The sequence below is a fragment of the Pan troglodytes genome, chromosome 2 (assembly GCF_028858775.2).
Source record: "Pan troglodytes isolate AG18354 chromosome 2, NHGRI_mPanTro3-v2.0_pri, whole genome shotgun sequence".
Lineage (NCBI taxonomy): Eukaryota > Metazoa > Chordata > Mammalia > Primates > Hominidae > Pan > Pan troglodytes.
Genome location: NC_086015.1, coordinates 15,571,673 through 15,592,973, shown reverse-complemented (window position 1 = coordinate 15,592,973; position 21,301 = coordinate 15,571,673). Strand labels below are relative to the sequence as shown.

General features: G+C 53.5%; 2 protein-coding genes across 19 annotated transcripts in view; one reads left to right on the top strand and one right to left on the bottom strand.

Moving 5' to 3' along the window:
* The window catches only part of VGLL4 (vestigial like family member 4), a 165,912-nt gene extending 146,133 nt beyond the window's left edge, over positions 1-19,779 (top strand). For 7 of the 8 annotated variants that reach the window (XM_016940483.3, XM_016940481.4, XM_016940482.3 and 4 more), the window contains 4 exons: positions 10,825-11,047; positions 16,375-16,498; positions 17,003-17,331; positions 19,255-19,779. In XM_016940483.3, coding sequence (XP_016795972.1) covers positions 10,825-11,047; positions 16,375-16,498; positions 17,003-17,274 — 619 coding nt within the window. In that variant the 3' untranslated portion in view covers positions 17,275-17,331; positions 19,255-19,779. Of the gene's footprint in view, positions 1-6,840; positions 7,035-10,824; positions 11,048-16,374; positions 16,499-17,002; positions 17,332-19,254 lie in introns of those variants that run through there. The other variant, XM_016940487.4, reaches the window with a different exon arrangement.
* The window catches only part of ATG7 (autophagy related 7), a 283,351-nt gene continuing 279,941 nt past the window's right edge, over positions 17,892-21,301 (bottom strand). For 7 of the 11 annotated variants that reach the window (XM_016940476.4, XM_054680375.2, XM_024355329.3 and 4 more), the window contains one exon: positions 17,892-21,049. In XM_016940476.4, coding sequence (XP_016795965.2) covers positions 21,017-21,049 — 33 coding nt within the window. In that variant the 3' untranslated portion in view covers positions 17,892-21,016. The remainder of the gene's footprint in view (positions 21,050-21,301) is intronic. The other 4 variants (XM_016940479.4, XM_024355330.3, XM_054680378.2 and 1 more) reach the window with 1 other exon arrangement.

Genomic DNA, 21,301 nt, shown 5'->3' with positions numbered 1-21,301 from the left:
GGCTGCCGCTGGGTAAGTGCACACTGTGGTTCTGGATCCGCCAGGTTTCCCAAGTGTCTTCCGTCCCTTGCACAGATCTGAGGACCGATTGTGCCCAAGGAAAGGAGGGACCCACTTTGCCCTCGGAGCTCCTTCCAGTCTCAAGGAGAGAGAGGGGCAGACTCACACACGATGCACATTCCAGCTGAGCTGCTGGAGGGAGTCAAAAGAAACTCGAAGGCTGGAGCACGTGGAGATGCTGGCTATGCTGATTTAATGACTGTCACTCTTGAGAGCACAGTGACTGGAAACCCTTGGCACAGTTAGAGAGACAGAGTCCACACTGACAGGAGAGCAGCAGAATGGACGCCCGTTTGCTCTGACAGCACTCAGTGCGGCCGCCTTCCTTCTCGCACCACAGACCTGAGCTGCTTTTGAAACCCTCCGGGCATTGGCAGCAGGGAACAAGGACCCAAGTCCCTACTCTGCCACCTGCCAGCCACATGGCCCCAGGCAGATCCCTCCACCTCTCAATCCACTTTTCCTTGGTGTAAAGTGGGAATGGGGGGTTGGCACGAGCGTTGAAGAAGAGAGAGGAGGAGGTGCAGGAGTAATGAAAAGATCTGCGGCTTTATTCCTTCATCCTCCCCAAACACCACCGAGCCAAAAGGGTTTTGGATGGTAACTCGGCCGACAAGCTTCTTCCCTTTTGTATGTAGGCGCGTAAGATGGGGCTCTTTTTCCTGGCTTCCTGAACCATATTTGGGGGCAGCTAGCCCTCCAGGTTTTAAAATATATATACACCTCCCCCCCACACACACACATATACACACACACACATATATACACACACACACACACATATATACACACACACACACATATATACACACACACACACACATATATACACATATATATACACACACACACATATATATAGTTGAATTGACAGTAATTGTACATATTCATGGGGTACATAGTGAAGTTTCGACATGTGTCATGTAGAGTGATGAACTCAGGGTGGTTAGCCTCCATCAAACATTTATCGTTTCTTTGTGCTGGGAACATCCAATATATATGGATGTTGTTTGAAACTGTGTAGTGTATTATTGTTAACTGCAGTCCCCCTACAGTGGTCTAGGTGACCATAGTGCTGGAACTTACTCTTCCTACCTGGCTGTAATTTTGTATCCTTTAGCAAATCTCTCCAGCCCCTACCTTCTCCCTACCCTTCCCAGCCTCTGGAACTCTCAGCTTCTTACTGGCAGGTCTGGGCTGACCTGGCCTCCCCAGCTCTGGTCTCTGTTTGGACTGTCATTGTGCGGTGCTCGTGCAGTGCCTCAGGATGACAGGCATACAGGACGGTGACCAAGGCCCAGTGGATCTCAGGACCTCTCTTTAAATGTCCAGAGGAAGCTTTAAAAACTTTTAGGTTGATCATAGATAAAGCAGAAGAAACATGGGTGTGGCAAATATCTAAAGCCGTGTAAAGCAAGGCAGCGGGTGGGTACGGCCTAGGGAATTGTGTTCGTTTCCGAGGGCTGCCATAACACAGGGCCACAAACTGGGTGGCTTAGGGTAAGAAAAACGTATTGTCTCACCGTTCCTGGTGCCTGAGATCAAGGTGTCAGCAGGGCTGGCTGCTTCTGAGGGCTGTGGGGAGCGTCTGTGCAGGCCTTTCTCTCAGCTGCTGGTGGCCTCTGGCATTCCATGGCTTGTTGATGACGGTCTTCTCTCTGTCTTCACATCTTCTTCCCTCCGTATGTGTCTGTCACTGTATCCAGATTTCCAATGTTTTCTAATAGGACACCAGTCACATTGGATTAGAGCACGCCCTCATAACCACAGCTTACTTGGTCTTCGGTAAAGACCCTATTTCAGATAAGCTCACATTCAGAGAACCTAGGGGGTTAGGACTTCAATGTCTTTTCAGGGGGACACAGTTCAACCCATTACAGAAATTAAAGGCAGTTCACAGCATAAAGTAGAATGGTCAGTAAGTGTATGAAAAGATGCTCAACTGCGCTGGTAACTGAAGAAATGCAAATTAAAACAACAAGAATGAGTGATTTCATGCCAGGAGAATGGCAGAAATCCATAGGCTGCCAAGGCCGGATGTCACCGAGGATACACAGCAGCAGCAGCGGTCAGCCATGGCCGTCGGAGGGACAGCAAAGTGGATGGCCGCCTTGGGAAGGTTTCTGGTCACATGTGTTGAAGTCGAAGGTGGATGACCTGCAAATACTGACCTGAGAGAATGTCAGAAGCCCTGGTCCCCAGCACCAGGACACATGTCTGAGGACTTAAGCACTATGGGGCCATTTTCTTTCTCTTTCTTTTTCTTTCTTTCTTTCTTTCTTTCTTTCTTTCTTTCTTTCTTTCTTTCTTTCTCTCTCTTTCTCTCTCTCTCTCTTTCTTTTCTTTCTTCCTGTCTGTCTGTCTTTCTCTCTCTCTCTCTTCTTTTCTTTCTTTCTGTCTGTCTGTCTTTCTTTCTTGAGACGGAGTCTTGCCCTGTCACCCAGGTTGGAGTGCAATGGCTCGATCTTGGCTCACTGCAACCTCCGCCTCCCGGGTTCAGCCGATTCTCCTCCCTCAGCCTCTGGAGTAGCTGGGATTACAGGCGCCCACCACCAAGCCCAGCTAATTTTTGTATTTTTAGTAGAGGGGGGATTCGCCATGTTGGTCAGGCCGGTCTCAAACTCCTGACCTCAGGTGATCCACCTGTCTCGGCCTCCCAAAGTGCTGGAATTACAGGTGTGAGCCACTGCGCCTGGCCTACGGGGGCCATTTTCATAAGGAAAAACCAAAGAGTGCCCAGGCGCCGGTCCATAAAGGAACGGGTACATATGCAGTGGTGTATTCATATGGAAGAATACCACAGAGCAGGCAAATAACATGGATAAGCCAGGTCTCTGTGTTGGAACATGGGTAGAGCTCCAAGACCAACATGAGGGAAAGACACGATTGTACAACAAGACATACAGTGTGCTGGCATGCTGGAGTGTGAAGCATGCGACGGATGTGTGCTTCCGGACACATCCACGTGTGGCAAGAGGACGACAGTCAGGTAGCAGGAGGCACCAAATACAAAACAGAGGATGCCCCAGGGAACGAAGAGAGGGGAATGGGACTGAGGAGGGCCTGGAGCAGGGACCTCATGCGTCTGCATGTTCTGCTGCTTTCATCATGGCCAGAGGAAAGAAAAGGCCCGAAGCAAATATGAGAGCACATTTTCATTTGCTAGTTCTGAGTGGTAGGTACACGAGTCTTTGTATTTTCCCCCCTCCCGGAAAATGGAAAGGCTTTGGAACCAGTCCAATATATATTGGAATCGTTGTACTAGTTTTGTAAACTTAGAAAAGTTACTTAGCCTCTCTCAAGCTCAGTTTACTTATTTGTAAAATGGAGATGATGCTTATTTTGCAGTGGGGCAGTGAATTTACTAAGATGAGGTCTAGCATATGATTGGGCATGTCCTTCAATAAATGAGAGCTGATGATAATAAAGATACTCAACGTCAATCACTTACTCAGAGATTCCCCAACTTTTTTTTTGAGACAGGGTCTCACTCTGTCACTCAGGCTGGAATACAGTGGTGCAGATCTCAGCTCACTGCAACCTCCATCTCCTGGGCTCAGGTGATCCTCCCACCTCAGCCTCCAGAGTAGCTGGGGCTGCAGGTACGTGACACCACGCCCAGATAATTTTTGTATTTTTAGTAGAGAGAGGGTTTTGCCATGTTTCCCAGGCTGGTCTTGAATTCCTAGGCTAAAGCCATCTGCCGGCCTCGGCCTCCCAAAGTGATGAGATTACAGGTGTGAGCCACTGTGCCCAGCCAATAGGCTTCTCACGCTGGGACCGCAAGCCACAGCTGTCTCGCAATAGATGGAGCAAATGAGTCCTGTGTTGCCGGGTCCATGGAGTTGATTTCTGAAATCTGAACCAGCAAAAAGAGGGACACTACCTTTGTGGGGAGTGTTTTATTTTTATTTTCTGAGACAGGGTCTTACCCTGTTGCCCAGGCTGGAGTGCAGTGGCTCTATCATGGCTCACTGTAGCCTTAACTTACTGGGCTCCAGCCATCCTCCTGAGTAGCTGGGATTACAGGCGCTACCATGCCCAGCTAATTTTTGTATTTTTTGTAGAGACGGGGTTTCGCCATGTTGCCCAGGCTGGTCTCGAACTCCTGGGCCTAAGCAGTCCACCTACGTTGGCCTCCCAAAGTACTGGGATTACAGGCGTGAGTCACTGCACCTGACCCCTTTATGGAGAGTTAATGGGGGAAACGTTACGTGGGTGGATGGTGGTGGCAGTGATGCTGGCTGCGGCGGCATTCGCACTCGGGTTTCATTCCCTTGACTTTTTGGTGGCTTTTTCTCAATTATTCAGCAATGTTAAGCTATGGCAGTAGTTGCTGACGCATAGAAGGCAGAGACAGTCTCTGCCCTGTGTCCCTGCCAGCGAGGATGGGCCCCGCTATTGAAGCCAGGAGCCTCAGGGTCATCTCTGTCTTTGGGACAGTCCGAATGCCGGTATTTTCTCAGCTTTTTCCTGCCCACGACACACTTCTTGCCATTTGTACTTAGGAGGGTGTCTCTGCCTCAGCCTCCGCCACCTCGGCAAACATCGTCTTCACCCAGGCCTTCCATTGCAACCACTTCCCTCACTTCCCGTCTAAAATTGGCACAGAGGAGTGACGCAGCTTGACCAGGATGTCTTGGGGACACACCCAGGCACCTTGTTGCTCGCTGGGAAGCAGTGAATTCTCCCACTCACAAGGGGAGAGAAGCCACGGTGATGAGTTCACTCCTGTGTGTGTGTTGTGGGGTGCTTTGGATGAGCTCGGGGACATTTAGAAGCAGGGAGGAGGTGAGGTGGACAAGTTGGAGGAAGGGACTAGAAGGGAGAAGACATCTCACCACTGTTTATGCCCCACATTTAAATGCTCCTTAAATTTTGCTTTTTCAGAGAAAAGTCTTTGCCACCAGTCATTTTCTCTGAAATCTCCTTAACTCCCTTGTCATTTGCCACAAACGCTGTTAACTGGACTCACACATACTATGTGTACCTTAATGATTCATTTACTCTACGGACAGTTATTAGAACATCTGGTATGTGGTCACCCGTGCGGAGCCAAGGAGATTAGGGCGTGGGGGCTGCAGTGTCAGCCTTCCCGGGAGTGCACAGTCCAGCCAGGGACCGGGGTCCCCTGGGAGCTGTGCCTCAGGAGCTTACTGACTGAGAAAGCCAGCATGGCAGGATTGTCTGGGGACAGGCCTTGGTGGCCGGCATCTCCGCACTGCTCCTTTCCTGTGTCTCTGCAGTTGGGGCAGGAAGGTGGGTGGAAATGGTGCTGGTGGGTCGGAAAGGCCTCCTGGCAGCTTGGGATGGAGCTGGGAGGTGATGGAGAGTCTCTTGGTGGGCCTGGTGTGACGACCCTGAGCGGCTGATGCCACAGGGCCGGTGTCTGTGGTGGGCGGCATGTCTAGGCAAAGCCTTCATCTTCTCCACCTTGGTCATCTCTTCTGTAAAACTGGGATGGTGCTGACCTGCCCTGTGCACATCAGAAACCCCAGGGGGCAGCAGGTAAAGGTTGGGAGGAAGTTCTGTCTATATTATTCAGGTAAAATTTTAGTATTTAAAAAGCTGTAGTAAATTAGCAGAGCATACAGCTGACCACTTTAACCAGGTTTCAGGGCACCCTTCAGTGGCATTAAGTCTGTTTTCTGAGGAAGCTTTTTAAGATCAAAGATGTGCTAGCAATCTTATTTATTTAAAGACAGGGTCTTGCTCTGTCACCCAGGCTAAAGTGCAGTGGCATGACCATGGCTCACTGTAGCCTCCACCTCCTGGGCCCAGGTGATCCTCCCACCTCAGCCTCCAAGTAGCTGGGACCACAGGTGCATGTCACCATGCCCAGCCAGCAGTCTCATTATGATGTGTTAAGACTGTGTGAACGACTGGCTGTCCTGCCAGTTCTCAGAGGTCGGATTCTCCTGTAACTGCTGCGGTGGGAGAGAGAGGACGAAAGGGCTGGAGATGGGGCTGTGTCCCGGCCCACTCACTGGCCCTGTGCCGGCCCCTCCTCCTTTGAATCTCTTGTCTCCACCTGGACTCTGGTGCTTGGGGGATGTCTCTGCATAGCCTTCATTCTACTCCTGCCAGGCAACGCCTGGCATGGGGATGGGCTGCTTTGCCGCCTCAGGATGTTGGTTTTTGGGAGGCCAGGGGCCAAGGCTGCCCTGGGCCTCATCTCTTTCACCGGGTGGGAGCACCTGCCATGCCATGGTGCTCAGGGGCCTTTGGGGACCCCAGAATGTATCCTCAAAATGTCTTGTACCCATACCCCCTCCCCAGGCAGAGGAACTCAGACTCAGATCAGTGTAGCTTGTGGCAGTCCACGGTGAATGAAGCCCAGCGCAGGCTCAGAACGTCAGGTGATGGGGCTAAGGGCTAAGCATCCCAGAGCACGTTTGTTGGAGGGTGGGAAACTCATTTTAATGAGTATCAAATAGACGCAGTGCACTTCTTTCACGTGATGGATTCTCTCAATGTCACTGCTTGGAATCTGGTTTACTTTTCCCCAGATGTTATGGACATTCTTGGTTTCTTAGCTTAGAGAGCGTGTGGCTTTCAGTACTCAGAAAGCTCTGTCCTGGATGATAGTGTCGTAGGCCTCTCTTTCCCTCCCTCCTCTTTCCATCTTTCTCTCCGTGGGCAGCTGGCAGTGGAAGTGCCCGCCTAGGATGGGGATGAGGCCCGGGGCAGGGCCAGGTGCCGTGCAGCCTCAGCGGCTCTGATGGGCCTGGCACGGAGCCACTCAGAGTCCTTTGGGTGTTTGCGGGGATGCCGTGGGCTCTCTCGGGCACAGTCCTGACCAGGAGCGGAGGCGACTTCCATCTCCCGGGCAGGATGCGTGCGGTTTTCTGCCGTCCCCGGGAGCACATGACGCCTGGGAAGCAGTGGCCGGGAGGTGATTCATCCGGGCGAGCCGGGCCTGGAAAACAATGTCTGTCTTGAAGCTCCGGGAACCAGGAAAATGAGCTGGAAATGTGAGTAATGTATAATTTTACTAAAATTAACCAGCCAGTTCTCCAGGCCTTTTCTCGCTGTTTTCAGTGTCTTTGTCTGACCCATAGTGCCCACTGTGCTGTGTTCCACGGACTGTCTTTCCAGTTAGTGGGCCTGGAAGTCCCCTTCTCCCTGCTGCCCTGCGTAGGGTGGGCGCACAGTGGGGCTGTGGGAGCACAGATGGCAGATTTAGGTGCAGGGCTGCCCCATCCTTACCTCTGCCCTGGCAGCTGGCGGCCCTGGCACCCCTTTCCTCTGTGATGTGGTCTCATAGTCATGCTTGGATTTCCTAAGGCGCAGCTGAGTCATCTGCGTGACTGTGCCGTGCCCCTAGGACATTAGGTGCAAGGGGTGGGCAGTGCCTTATGTACCACGACTTTGGCTTTGGACATGGGCAGATGCCTGACCTTTAGTCTGCTCCTCCATGCCACCCGGGGGTGTCTTTATCCTTGGACTTCTGCAGCCCTGTGCCAGCTCCCATGGCGGCGGCGCCACCTTGCCCGGATCCAGAGCTGTCACTTGGGAGCTGCAGCCCCTCCCGGGCCTTTCTGTCCCTGCTAGATTGTAAGCCCATGAGAAGGCAGGGCTGTAACCCTGCAGTTCTGGAACCTCCACAGAACAGGGACTTAACTAGCGCTGGTTGAGTAAACGGAAGTCTAAATTCGGAGGCAGACTGTGTCTGAGGCTCTCCTGAATCTGGGACATGAGTCCCCAGGTCTATGCACTTCATGAAGTGGCCCGTGGAAGCATCACCTGGGGTGGAGAGAAGCCATTCACTCATGTTGTTAACAATAAAATTATATCTTTATCTGAATTTAGAAGGGAGCAGGACACTGAAGATGAGGATGTGTGGTGACACTGATGAACTGAGTATTCAGGAACCAAGTCCCGTTTAGGTAGAAGCCAGCGGATCTCAGGACTGCTTGGCCTGACGTCCGTTCCGCGGAAGGTCTTCTGGTGACATCGGTGTCTGGGATCATAACCCTTGAGGCATTCATTGCAGAAACCTGTGCTGTCTTCTGAATCGCCACAGACAGATGACATTATGGACAGGCTGGTTTCAGTATTAAGGTTTTTAGTATTTTAACGTTTTGAAAATCGCCAGGATGTGTGTGGCGTGGATGGAACCTACTATCTAGACTCTGCCAGAACATTCTCTTCCATGATTGTCTTAATGGGCTGAACATTTAATCCTTAATTGCTTTTAAGACATTCTGTATCATCAGCCAGAGAATAAAGGGGAAGAAAAAACCCCATAAACGAATACTGGGTCCTGTACAGCTAATCACCCTATAATCAATATAGTCGGTTTAGGGCTGACAGGGTTCTCTTGGTGCTCACTGAGGGCTGCACTGCGCCGCTCTGATTGTTTTGGTTTAGGGCTGACGGGGTTCTCTTGGCGCTCACTGAGGGCTGCACTGCGCCGCTCTGATTGTTTTGGTTTGTGTGCTGTTTGTCGCCCGTTTAGAGTCCTCTGGGTGGATCTTACTATGACCACATGGTTACATGGGGACGCCGAGGCTCGGAACGCCTCGGGTCACTAAGCTGAGCGCGTGCCCCTGCTGGAGATGGCGCAGAATGACATCACAACATCACAGCCGAGGCTGCACTCAGGCCCCCTCTGGTGCTTCTCCTGCTCAGCCCTTAGCAGGTCACCGACTGGGCCGCGGGGTCCATCTAAAGGCTTGAATGCGCCTCCAGTTGACTCCTCAGCCCTCCAGCTCTCCATGATTCTGCCCATCCACAGTTCCGCTCCACGATACCTGCCTTTCTTACACGGTCACCCATATGCTGCTTCTCTTCATTCACCCGTTAAGTCTCTGTGCACCCCTGGTAGCAAGCGTAATGAGACAGGAGGGACTCGGTGCCCTCAGAGGCTGCCGTGTGTGAGGAGGGGCGGGTGCGTAGACGAAGAGATCATTGACGATGGGTGATGGATTCTGTATTAAAGGTCTGCACGGGGCGCTTTGGGATTTTACACTGCAGCTGTGGTTGGCAGCGTGGGACAGGAGGAGGGAGGCTAGAGCGTGTACACAGCCACAGAGGCATAGAGTGGCCGCATCTTATTTGAGGAATGGCAAGTAGATGGTTGGAACTACGGAACACAACATTTGGAGGCGTGAAGCCAGAGATGAGGATGGGAAGGTGGTCAGGCCCAGAGGCTACCAAGGCCCGTGCTGAGCTGCTAAAAACATTCACTAAGGGCTGGATGTGGTTGGATTTGCTTTATAAAGAGATTGCTCTGGAATGGATACAAGCAAAACAGGAAATCTGAATAAGGTTGGTAGTTGTCTCATTGTCGATATCCTGGTTGTGATATTGTACTGTAGTTTTACAAGATGTCACCATCGGGGGAGTCAAGGTAAAGGGTGCATGGGATGGCCGTGTGTTGTTTCTTACAACTGAAGTTAATCTACAGTTTTAGAAAGGTACGCCTATCACATGCGTGTGTGTGTGTGGTGTGCGTGTGTGTAACATTCAGTGTGTGTGTAGCATTCTGTGTGCATGCGTAACATTGTGTGTGTAACATTCATTGTGTGTGTAACATTTTCAGCCAGTCCGGGACGGGGGCTGTGGCTGCTGCTTCACCAGGGCAGGCCCAGGCTTTTCTGCTAGTTAAGACAGGTGACTACTTGTAGACTCTGAAAATAATTTGTATTTCTTAAAATTCACTCAAATCATAATTCACCACCTTTTTCTTTAAATGACCAGCTCATTAGTTATGGAAAAAGATTACTCTGTCAGCGGAGAATATGGTGGATTGAAGGGGCAAGACCCAAGGCAGATGGAACTGTGGGACCCCTGGAATAAAGCAGGGAGGGTGGACCAGGGCTGGCCATGGCTTAACTGTGTGGGGTTGGTGTCTAATAGATGCAACACGTAACGCTGCCTTCATACTAACACATCAGATGGAGGTGGTGCTGACTGTCTCACCTGGATTCCACGTGGCATCGCCTGGGTGCTCAGCACATGGCCAGGGCTAGTGATGGACCTTCTGGACGCAGGTCACTCTTGCTCGTGTGTCCTGGACGAGAGCTGCGCGCCGGCTCCCTACAGCGCCCCAGGAACCCCAGAGCACGTGCCACCATGTGTCAGCCGGGAGTCTGAGCTGATTATTCCACCACTCTTGAGTCTTGGGGTTCTCGTCTGGAAAGGGGATGGTGGCAGCGTTGCCTGCTTAGTGCCGTTAGGAAGACGGGCTGAGCAGTGCCGTGAGGAAGACGGGCTGAGCAGTACCGTGAGGAAGATGGGCTGAGCAGTGCCGTGAGGAAGACGGGCTGAGCAGTGCCGTGAGGAAGATGGGCTGAGCAGTGCTGTTAGGAAGATGGGCTGAGCAGTGCTGTGGAGGCTTAGAATAGGGCCCTGCATGTAGGACGCAGCCAGTGACTCTGGATCGTTGTCAGCGTCCCCGTCCTGTCCAAATGGCAGGTCCTTATCGAACCAGCTTGGCCTCCGGCTCCCCAGGCTCCCAGGGAGTGGAGATTATTATAGAAGTGAACACAGAGTCAGGCAGAGGACGCCACTGAGTCGGGGGCTCCATCTTCTATGGAGCTGACTTTGGACTCCGCTGGCAGCAGCCTCTCTGGCACCCAGAGGCTTTGGTGTCCGGCTGACCCGGGCTGGCAACCGGCTCCTCACCGTGCTGCCCAGCCACACGACCTGAGCTTCAGGGTAAAAAATTAAATAAGCAACACGGAGTGCCTGGCGCACAGTCACTGTCCCCTTTGCCTTTGAGAAAACGCCCCCTGAATGCTCATTCCTCTTTTTCAGGAACAAGACTGCCAATGGAGACTGCCGCAAAGACCCCCGGGAGCGGAGCCGCAGCCCCATCGAGCGCGCTGTGGCCCCCACCATGAGCCTGCACGGCAGCCACCTGTACACCTCCCTCCCCAGCCTTGGCCTGGAGCAGCCCCTCGCACTGACCAAGAACAGCCTGGACGCCAGCAGGCCAGCCGGCCTCTCGCCCACACTGACTCCGGGGGAGCGGCAGCAGGTGGGCCTCTGTCTGGGAGGGTGGCGTGGGGAGTCCAGGGGCTGGGGGACTGGGCTGGATGGAGAGCCCCAAGCAGAGGGCCCCAAGGGCGGTGGTGAGGGAGGGAGGTGGTGAGGGAGGGAGGTGGTGAGGGATGCTACCCTTTGCGTCTGTTCTGCACTTGGGACAAGGGACAGCAGAACAGGAGTCCTCTTCTGCTTTTACTTCCTGCCCAGACCTGCCCGGGCCTTGCCTCTTAGCACTCACGGCCTTGGGCAAGGTGAATGTCACTGGGGCTTCATCTCTTTCCTCTCCCAGTACAGGGGTGGTGTACTGAGGTGTTTCCTCCAGCAGTCTTCTGTGGCAGGCCTGATTCTCTTAGGATGAATGTAGTCATCCTCGGAGGGGGGGGTCCTACGTTTCTCCTTTAGACGGTCACGCAGATGAAGGGAAATGTCAGGTTGCTTTGCCTTGGGCTGGGGTCCTGCACAGTTGATGGTCACAGGGTTGTGAGCCCATGCTGGTCAGAAGCCTATGATTGGTACATAGGGATTTTTTTCTATGAAAGAAAAATAGGAAATTAAATGATTGCTTAATAAACACAGCTTGCTTGGTAGAAACAAATCTTTTTAAAAATGGGGTTCCTGGGGAAATATATGGGAGAAGGCAGCAGCATTGAGGAGGCTCAAAATTACTGCTTGAGCTCTCCGAATCTCCAGGGACTGCGACCTAATAGGTCCTTAGTCAGTAGTCAGCATTTGCTAAGACTGACAGAGAGGATGGTGCCGTGCCCCGAGGGGGTGCCTCCGGGCTGTGTGCATTCAGCTGCAAGAGCCTCTGTGTCCCTGTGGCCTCACCGGGGCTTCCCTCCAAGTGGCACTGCCTGGTGTCCGTCTCTGATGGAGTCTGTTGAAACTGCGGGTGGGGTAGGCCCTGGGAGTTGGGAGAGGTGGTTCTGGTGCTTGGGAATCCTGGTGAAGCTGAGAACAGTTGCCCATCTTGCCTCAGAGCCTGACATGGTAATCCTGTTTGTTTGATTCATCCATTTAACAAAATGGCACAGACCCCTGCTGTGTGCCAGGGGGTACCAGAAGCCAGTCAAGCGAGATGCAGTTTTTGTTCTCAGCACGCTCAGTTTTAGTCTGGAGGAGAGATCGCTGATGTGTCTGATGGAACCCAAGGCCAAGTTATCACTGCTGTTCATTTCAGCGTTTTACTAGTGCTCACCATTTACCCAGCCCTCTGCAGAGCAGAGCTGTGGGCAGCCAGAGACGTGTGTGTGGACACTGTCACGGCCACAGGGAGCTCCCAGTCTAGTTGGGGAAATGGACATGAGAAGAGAGGATTGTGCTGTTGGGCAGCAGCAGGGGCTGGAACAGAGGCGTGTGCGCAGTGCGACCCACAGGGACCCGCTCACTGCCCCCCGGGGTGGGCAGTGGACCTTTCTGCTTTGTGAAGCTCAACAGGCATTGTAATGCTGCCATGAGCCATGGCCTGAACCGTGCAGGCAGAACCTGGCTCTCTGGCCATTGCCACTGCTGTTGGGGAGTCCCTGAAGGACACGGGTATGGAGGGGAGGATTCAGCTGTAATCTCAGAGCACCCACATCCAGCCTCTGGCCCTTGATGACCTGGGGGACATAACTGTGAGCCTTACAAGCTATCTCTGCCCACAGGGTCAGGGTGGGCCCTTGGCGGGCTTAGTGTGTTCTTGGATGATTTATTTCCTTGACTCTTCAGGGCTCTTGAGAATCTTGCAGTTGGTTTTCGGTCACAGTTGCTTTGCAAAAACTGAACTGCTGAACAGAGTGGCCTGACTCTCTTTACCCTGTCTCCCTCTCCCCAACCTGGAATGGGCCTGGCTGCCCACGGCACACGTGGCAAGGGCCCCTCCTTGTGCCTTGGGGCTCCTGAGCAGCTTTCCTAGGAGGAAGAACCTCGACCCCCCAGCTATATCCTTAATGGGATCCTGGCCTGGACTGAGGACAAAGCCAGGGGCCACGGGGTACCCCAAGCTGCCCATTTTCCTGGGAAGGGCACAGTGGCCCTGACCGGAGCTGTCATTTTCGGCTGGGGTTGGTCAGTCCTGCCCTCCTTGCCGTGGCTGCTGTCAGCACATGTCATTCATGTCGTAACCATTCGTGGGGCTCCTTCCTGCGGCAGCGTGGCGGGGCCGAGGCCATGCACACCAATCCGAGCTGGGCTCGGGTGCCCTGCTGAGGACACCAAGCAGCCACGTTGCCTGTGCTCCAGCAGCTCCGAGGCCTCTTCCTGGAAGTCTGTTGGGTGTCATCCTGCAGCTCAGAGCCAGGGAAATGGCAGTGGGGAGGGGGCTTCCTGGGGTGACAGCAAAGCTCTGTGTCCACAGGCAGGCAGGACGCATGCTGCAGCCCTGTGGGGTGGGCACGGTGGAAGCCTTCCTCTGTGTGGCAGAAAATGTGACTCAGATCTCTGGGAACTGGGACAGGAAAGTTCCCAGAGGGGCATGTATGGGGAGGCTACAGAAAGTGTCCCCCCATTTCATGTTTGTGATAGCAGCTCAGGACAAACACCAAGAGGGTGGCCTTGGGCAGCAGCCAGTGAGGAGAGGCAGGATGGGGTTAAGCTTCGCACATTGAGGGCTGGGCGCAGTGGCTCACACCTGTAATCCCAGCCCTTTGGGGGGTTGAGGCCGCGGATCACTTGAGGCCAGGATTTCGAGACCAGCCTGGCCAACATGGTGAAACCCTGTTTTTACTAAAAGTACAAAAATTAGCCAGGCGTGGTGGTGGGTGCCTGTAATCCCAGCTACTCGGGAGGCTGACAGGAGAATCGCTTGAACCCGGAAGGCGGAGCTTGCAATGAGCCAAGATCGCGTCACTGCACTCCAGCCTGGACGACAGAGTGAGACTTTGTCTTTAAAAAAAAAAAAAAAAAAAAAGTTTGGCGCAGCCAGCCTCGGGGGTTGCTTTCAGATAGGAGAGGTGGTGGGAGCCCTCTCCCCCGGGGCAGCCTCTGTCTGAGGACAGTCACAGGTGGGTGGGACAGCGGGTGAAGGGGTTAGTGACAGGGCTCATCCTGGCCCTGCCACAAATCCGCAGCGTAACTTCCAACAGGGTGTTTCTGGCCTTCATTTTCCCCATCTGGAAAATAAGGGTGTGGGGGAGGGGAGCCTCAGGATCCCATAAACGCTCACCATCTGGAGGCCTGGGGCCTGTTCTAGGTGGACGAGTCCCAGCCTGCACTCAACCACAGAGGCAGGGGCAAGATGCCTGACTCCAGCTGGGGAGGAGGGGTGGTGGAGCCAGTCCCAGGAGGGCTCACGGGCCACCCTGCAGCCTGGGTTGTGGGGAGGAGGAGAGGATGCCCAGACACTGAACATTTTCACATCTGCAGGTGACCGGTTAAGGCGATTCACCCCAGCAGCTCAGGTCAGGAGATGCCCTGAAGGTGGTCTGATACCAGTCAGCCAGCCTGCCCTGCTGGTCCCTTGTTAGAGAGTCTCTTCTGAAGTGGCCTTTCCTGCCTTGGATAGACTGACATAAAGGCTGGACAGTGAGCTCATTTCTTCATCTTCCTTGATTCCCCCTCCCTGTGCTCGAAATGTCTCCCCAGTTCCCCACATTTGCGTGGGTCAGGACACGCTCGCTGCAAAGAACAAGCCGGCTGAGCACAAAAGGGAGTTTTATTGGGAGGACCCTCGGGGGGTCTCCTAGAGCCCAAGGTCATGGGTACAGCCAGGCTCAGGAAGGGCCTGGCCATCTCACTGAGAGCTGGACAGGGGCAGGGCCCTCCTTCCTCCTGGCTCTGTGCGTGTCCAGGTCTCGGTATCCTGCTCTCTTGCTGCTGCTTGACCCCTGTGGTCAGCCAGTGTGAGATCTGCTCCAGGCCTCATCTGTCGGTCCCCAACCCCCTTTCCGAGCCTGTCTGCTCAGCATTGTGAAGTCCCTCACCCGAGGCCCTGTCCACAGGCAGAACGTGGACATTCAGCCCAGCTCCACCTGCCCGGGTTCTCTCTGCGCTGCCACCTGTGCACACCATGGAGGCCATACGAACCCTGGGCAGCTCTGTCCCGCTGCTAAGTGTTGGGCCACTGAGAAACCCTGAATTCTTGGTTTGTCTGCTGTTGCTAAGCCACATCTCCCCCTACCCTGGCATGTGTCGTTTCTTGTTAGACCCAAGCACAGGCCCTTACGTTCAATCCCAGTTCATCCTTGTGGATCCACATTTTCATCCTAGAATCCATTTTCACCATTCCCAATCACTGTCTATCATGAGAAGGTCTGGCATGCAAGCCTTTTGTGTCTTTATACCAGCTACTGCTGACTGTAATGGAAAGGGCTGGCTGGGGAGGATAAGGCCCAGCGTCCCTCTGGCTGACACTGCTGTCACCATTGGTCCCTGTGGGGTGATTTCAACCAGCTCCTTGCTGGCTGTCCTGGAACTTAGCCCACATACTCCACCACCTTGTCCTCGGGGGTATTGGAAGATACTTTTCCTGGGGGAACCTGAGGAAGTTCTGTTTAGTTCACAAATATTTTCTGTCCCAGGTTCCGCACCAAAGCTGGGGGGCAGACATACTGCCTGGTGTGCATGGTCTTACGGGAGCACCTGGACAGACCGATGCACTTGCTGAATCTTGGTGGGTTAGGGGAGCAGGAGTGAAAAGCGGTGGTGGTGGGGCGGTGGCCAGTGAAAGGCTTCAGAGATCTGAACAGGGCTTGAAGGAACAAGGGGAGTTGGCCAGGCAGACAGCGTGGGGGTGGGGGTGAAGGAGAGAGTGAGGCTGTGCACAGGGCAGGCCGGGCTGGGGTGGGATGTGTGCCGTTCTACACTTAGGCATATTTCCTCCATTTCCTCTCTGTCCCGATTTGTAGGTCATCACTGAGGCCAACTCGAGCTGGCTTTGGCTCAAGCAAAATGCTTCCAGTTAATTGCCGTGCATTGAAGTGTCCTGGATGGCTCCAGGCACATCTGCGGCTCAGTGGACATGATGGGAAGGGCTCTGGGGACGTTAACAGGAGAATCGAGGTCCCTCCTGCAACCCTCTGCCCTCCACAGGATGCCCGGTGTTTGTCTTAACAGATTTGAGAGATGGGGACAGACCAACTCAACAGTTGAGCTTTTGTCCTTTGTACCCTCACTGATCCAAACAGCCACGACTAAGGGCCACTACACACACCCTTGGAGCTGCACTCACTCTGTGGATTGGCTGTGTTTAGCAACAGGACTCCAGTATTGAAGTGGGAGGTGGCAGACTGGGTCAGGAAGGGCACCAGGACAGAGCCTGAAGGGTGCTGGGGAGGGCCCCAGGGGTAGTGCCCGGTACTGAGGCGGGTCTCCATATACTGCCACCCCTCCTCCCCGCAGAACCGGCCCTCCGTGATCACCTGTGCCTCGGCTGGCGCCCGCAACTGCAACCTCTCGCACTGCCCCATCGCGCACAGCGGCTGTGCCGCGCCCGGGCCTGCCAGCTACCGGAGGCCACCAAGCGGTGAGTGTCCCGGGCCTCCTCACCTGTCACAGCTGTGCTAGTGGCAGCAGAGCCCTTCTCTGTCATGCTGTTGGCTGAAACCTCTTGCCCCTGAGCCCATCTATTGCTGAGGTTGAAAAAGTATTTCTTGAGCACGTCCAGTGTGCGCCTAGCGTTGCGCATGACTTGGGTGGGAAGGGCATGAGAAACACACTGCCTCGCTCAGTTCCAGGATCTCATGCCCTAGTTGCAGGGAGGGCAGCAGCTACTGTTATTTAAATTTAATGCCACATTCTCTTTCTGAACTCGGACTCTGGCCCAGTGCAGTTGGTACATCACCATTTTACAGAAAAGTGACCTGCCCAAGTGCCTGACTTAGCCGGGGGAGGTGGGTTCTGTCTGCAGAGCCCACACTGACCGTGGCAGCCAGTCCAGCTCTGGGCTGCCTGAGGGAGGGTGCTGCAACCGTGCCTGTCTGTCTGCAGCCACCTGTGTCTGACTGCCTGCCTTCCTGCTTGCCTGCAGCTGCCACCACCTGTGACCCCGTGGTGGAGGAGCATTTCCGCAGGAGCCTGGGCAAGAATTACAAGGAGCCCGAGCCGGCACCCAACTCCGTGTCCATCACGGGCTCCGTGGACGACCACTTTGCCAAAGCTCTGGGTGACACGTGGCTCCAGATCAAAGCGGCCAAGGACGGAGCATCCAGCAGCCCTGAGTCCGCCTCTCGCAGGGGCCAGCCCGCCAGCCCCTCTGCCCACATGGTCAGCCACAGTCACTCCCCCTCTGTGGTCTCCTGAAGGGAGCGCCGCCTCCAACAACACGTGGATCTGCATGGTTTGCCTGAGCTTTGAACAGTCAGTACTTAAAAAAAAAAAAAAAAAAATCATGGGGGTGGGGTGGGGGGAAGGGAAGGGATGGTTTATTCGCAAAAACCATGTTGCTGGGATTTGTGTTCTGTTTTTGTACTTGCTTGGTATCCGTACAAGGGGGCCCTCAAACATGATAGCAGGAACTACGCGTGGAACATCTGTCTAATGTAGCATCCTTACTTCCTGCCTCAGTTACCAAAGAAACCTCTGATGCAGGTCTGCTGCCCCGACGGGGCCAGGACTCCACAGCGCTCTCTCAGTCACAAGCCATGATGAATTGGTGACTCAGACGCTTTGTGCTTTTTCCTTTGCTTCTTGAGACCGGGGTGTGTGTGGCTCAGCTTCCACAGTGTGTTTGGTTCGGTCCATGTGTGTGCGTGTGTATACTTGAAGAGAACTGTCGTGTCTGATTTGCACTATTGGAGGAGGACTAAAGTTGCCTGACAACTTTACGTGTGATGCCAGAACTCTGAGGGCAAACTGCTGAAAAACAAAGGGTTTAAGGATGACATTTCTGACCATTTGTGTGTTTGTTGTTGTTACTGTTTTTGTTTTTTTTTTTTAATCTAGACAATACAGCTTTGGAAGGGGAAGTCTCATACAGGTTATAGGTCTTTCTCTCTCTAGATTTCAGGTGCTTGCAACTGGACTGCAGACTCTACCAATCACGGGCATTTTATCTTCTCTGAACACTGCAGTTTGTTAGACTAGAGCTGAGGTTGGAGGATTCCATAGTGCTTTAAACGTGATGCATGTTTTAATGGAGAAAAAATAGCTGGTTTCTATTAATTATATAGACAGTAAACAAAAACCTTAATACTTACTTACTCTCTTCTTTTCAGAATTAGTTTATTTTTGTCAGTTACAGTCCTAGATATACTTACTGCTGGTACAGTTGTACTCTAGATTTGTATTTGATATTCACTTTACTCACAAGTAGTGCGGGAGGCCAGCTCCTGGCAGGCCCTCGCGGTGAGCAGTGGGTCAGCTGCGGTGTGGGATGCTGGAGTCTGGCTGCAGGCTGACATCATTTATTTTTGCACCCCCGTCTGCTTTGTTACCAGCTCCCAGGGGAGGTGGGGTTTGTGCCTTCCAACTTCCCTACATGCAGAAACTGCTCCCTTTGAACTCTCTTGGCTGAACAGCAGATTACTGACAATCTGTGATACGGTGTTTTATACGCTTCCTCGTACGCTGGGGCCAAGGCAGTATACATTCCTCTGACTTTATACTGTTATTACTGCATTTATTATTTGCTATATTAATAGCTACTAACTAGAAATTAGATGAAGCAAGCATGACAGACACAGCTGTGGAGGTCACAGCTGCTCCTTTTTGGTCAATGAGCGTTTCTATCCCCTCCCCCTGGGGTGTGCTGTGTCCCACCTGGCCCACCAGAGGCTCACGACGATGGCACCTGACCAGGTGACATGGGCGTGGTCACCTCACCTGCAAGGCTTCGTGGACTCTGCACACTGTACGACCCCCGGTTTTACAGTTTCTAGCTGTTGAATTTTGGAAATTGGCACTGGGTGAAAAGGTCGGAGGACTGGCTCTTGTTGTAGTCACAGAGTGGCTGCAGGCCTTTGGAAAGTGGAGGAAAGAAAAGCCCTTCTCCTTGCCCCGCACACATTTCACTCCCACTGTACTGGGCTTCCAAGCTTTGGCATTCAGGCCCCTATATTTTCTGTAGGAAAAATCGTTGAGAACACTTTTCTATATGGGTGATTTTGAGACCATCGTTACGCTGTGCGTAAAGAATGTACAGAGAAATTTGTAGGTATTTTTTGAAGAACATTAATTTGTTAATGATATGTAGCTATTTAATTTTTCCCTTTCCTATTGTAATCATTCATTTTTGTTGTTGTTGTTTGGAAAAAAAAAAGTTGATCTTTTTTTTTGTCGTAGATTTGTCTGTAAAAGTGCAGGAACAGTTATTCTATGAGAACACTGCATCTGCATTCATAGCCACGAGTTTGTTATTGCTACAGGCTACTGAGCGTCGTAACAGGAAAACCACCCACTGCTGACCGGCTCGGTGGAGGACACTCCTGGGACAGGTCTCTTTGTCAGTGAACAAGGGCGTCACTCTGGGAGGGGTCGGCGGTGCTGGCGGCCGGGTCCCTGGTGCACTGACCTATCTGGGATAGGCAGTACCCTGGAGGGGGGCCTGGGGCAGAGGAGGCAGCAGAAAACCAAACATTTCACTGAGAAAGAGCCCCCTCCCTGCTCTAAGAAGGGGCTCCGTGAAGTTCTTCCCAGAGCCGCGCTGCCTGCAGTGCGCTCTGACCTTCTCTTCATGTGTGTAAATCTGTAATATACCATTCTCTGTGGCCTGTTTTTCCTGGAAGAAGAAAAAAAAAGGTTTGGCAGGCCATCTTTTTTTGTACTTAAAAGTAGCCTTAAGAACAATAATAAAGTGCTCTTAAACCACATAGTGTACGTGTGCATCTTCAACCCCAGAGTTTCAGCGCCAGGCTGGGTGGGCGGACTCGGGCCCTGCACCTGTGCCGGCTGTGTCCCCATGAAGCTCCCATGAGCTGAACGACAGCCACTGGAACTTGGACTGGCTACTTTGGGAGAAGCGAAGCCTCATTTGAAATCCACCCTACTCAATCCTACTGTTGTAAGGGTCAGCTCGACTCAATTTTCACTTTGATTCTGGGCCTAAGACAAAAGCTGAAAGAATAAAATAGCAGGAAAGACGATGCCTTCTACACGGGGCAGGGTGGTCACAGGTACCTAGGCCATGGCCTCTCCTGGGTTGGGGCCTCACAGCTGCACACACCCAGAATAAAGAGGAAAACCAGCTCTTGCCTGAGTTACCCACGGTAGAGCCGTCTGACCCCTCCCTCGGCTGGGGCAGGAAGGCAGCCCAGGCTCGGCCTTTCTGGGCCTGGCATGCTCATAAGGGCAGGGAGGAGCCCCATCCAGGCAGCTGCCAGGATCTGCCCCTGGGCTCTTCCCCCAGCTCAAGGCAGCAGCAGAAACTCCTCTCCCTCAAGCAGGCAGGCAGGCACAGATGCTGTGCCCACAGTGGAGGACAGGCTGGGAGGCAGAAAGCCACGTCTGAGCAGCTCGCTCAGTCCTCGGTGGAAATCTGGTGTCACTGGGTCATGGGGGCCCTTTAGTCTCGCACCCAGCTCGGCTCTCCTCCTCCTCCCGCTCCACCAGGGCCAGGGTGCAGTGCGCTCACAGGGTCCCACCCTCACCCATGCCCAGGGCCCCCACAGGAGGAGCCTGCGGTGCGGTGGGCAGCACATTCCGGGGATGAGGGTGCCACCTCCCGCAGTGGCTCTGGGCAGGAGCTGGTTGCTCATTTCCCCATTTGGTCTGTGTTGGGTCACCCCCTCAGGGCCAAGGGGAAAGGATCCTGGGGGATGGCTATCAGTCACTGTGACAAGAAATAAAAACTGCATGGAGGACCAAGTCCCAGGTCAATAGCAAGGCCAAAGCCAAGGTTATTATTTAGCTCTGAACTGGTGGTATCTTGAATCCCGAGCAACGCCGAACACTGGCCACTCCTGGGCAGCAGAGGGGGGAATCCCAGACCTCAGGGTATGGAGGAGGGGCCCAGAATCACCAAGCCTGGGGTCAGCAGTCCTGCTCTGGCGATGGAGAGCTCCTCAGCAGGCGGCCGGGGAGAAGTCAGCCCCACAGCGGGGCCATCTCAGATGGTCTCATCGTCGCTCATGTCCCAGATCTGCATGGAGAAGGGGAGAGGCTCAGCCGAGATGTCCCACTGCCCGGTGGGGGGCACACAGATGCTTCAAAACCGCAGCAGTCATGGCAGCTCCCACCTGCAGTACCACTCCCTTGTTTCTGAGGGACTGTCACCCCATTTCTGTACAAGGAAACCAAATCTCAGACTTGCCAAGGCGTCACTAGTGTGTGAACCACCTGGTGGAACCAACAGGGGAGGGCTGGGATTTGCACTGGGGAATGTGCCTCTGCT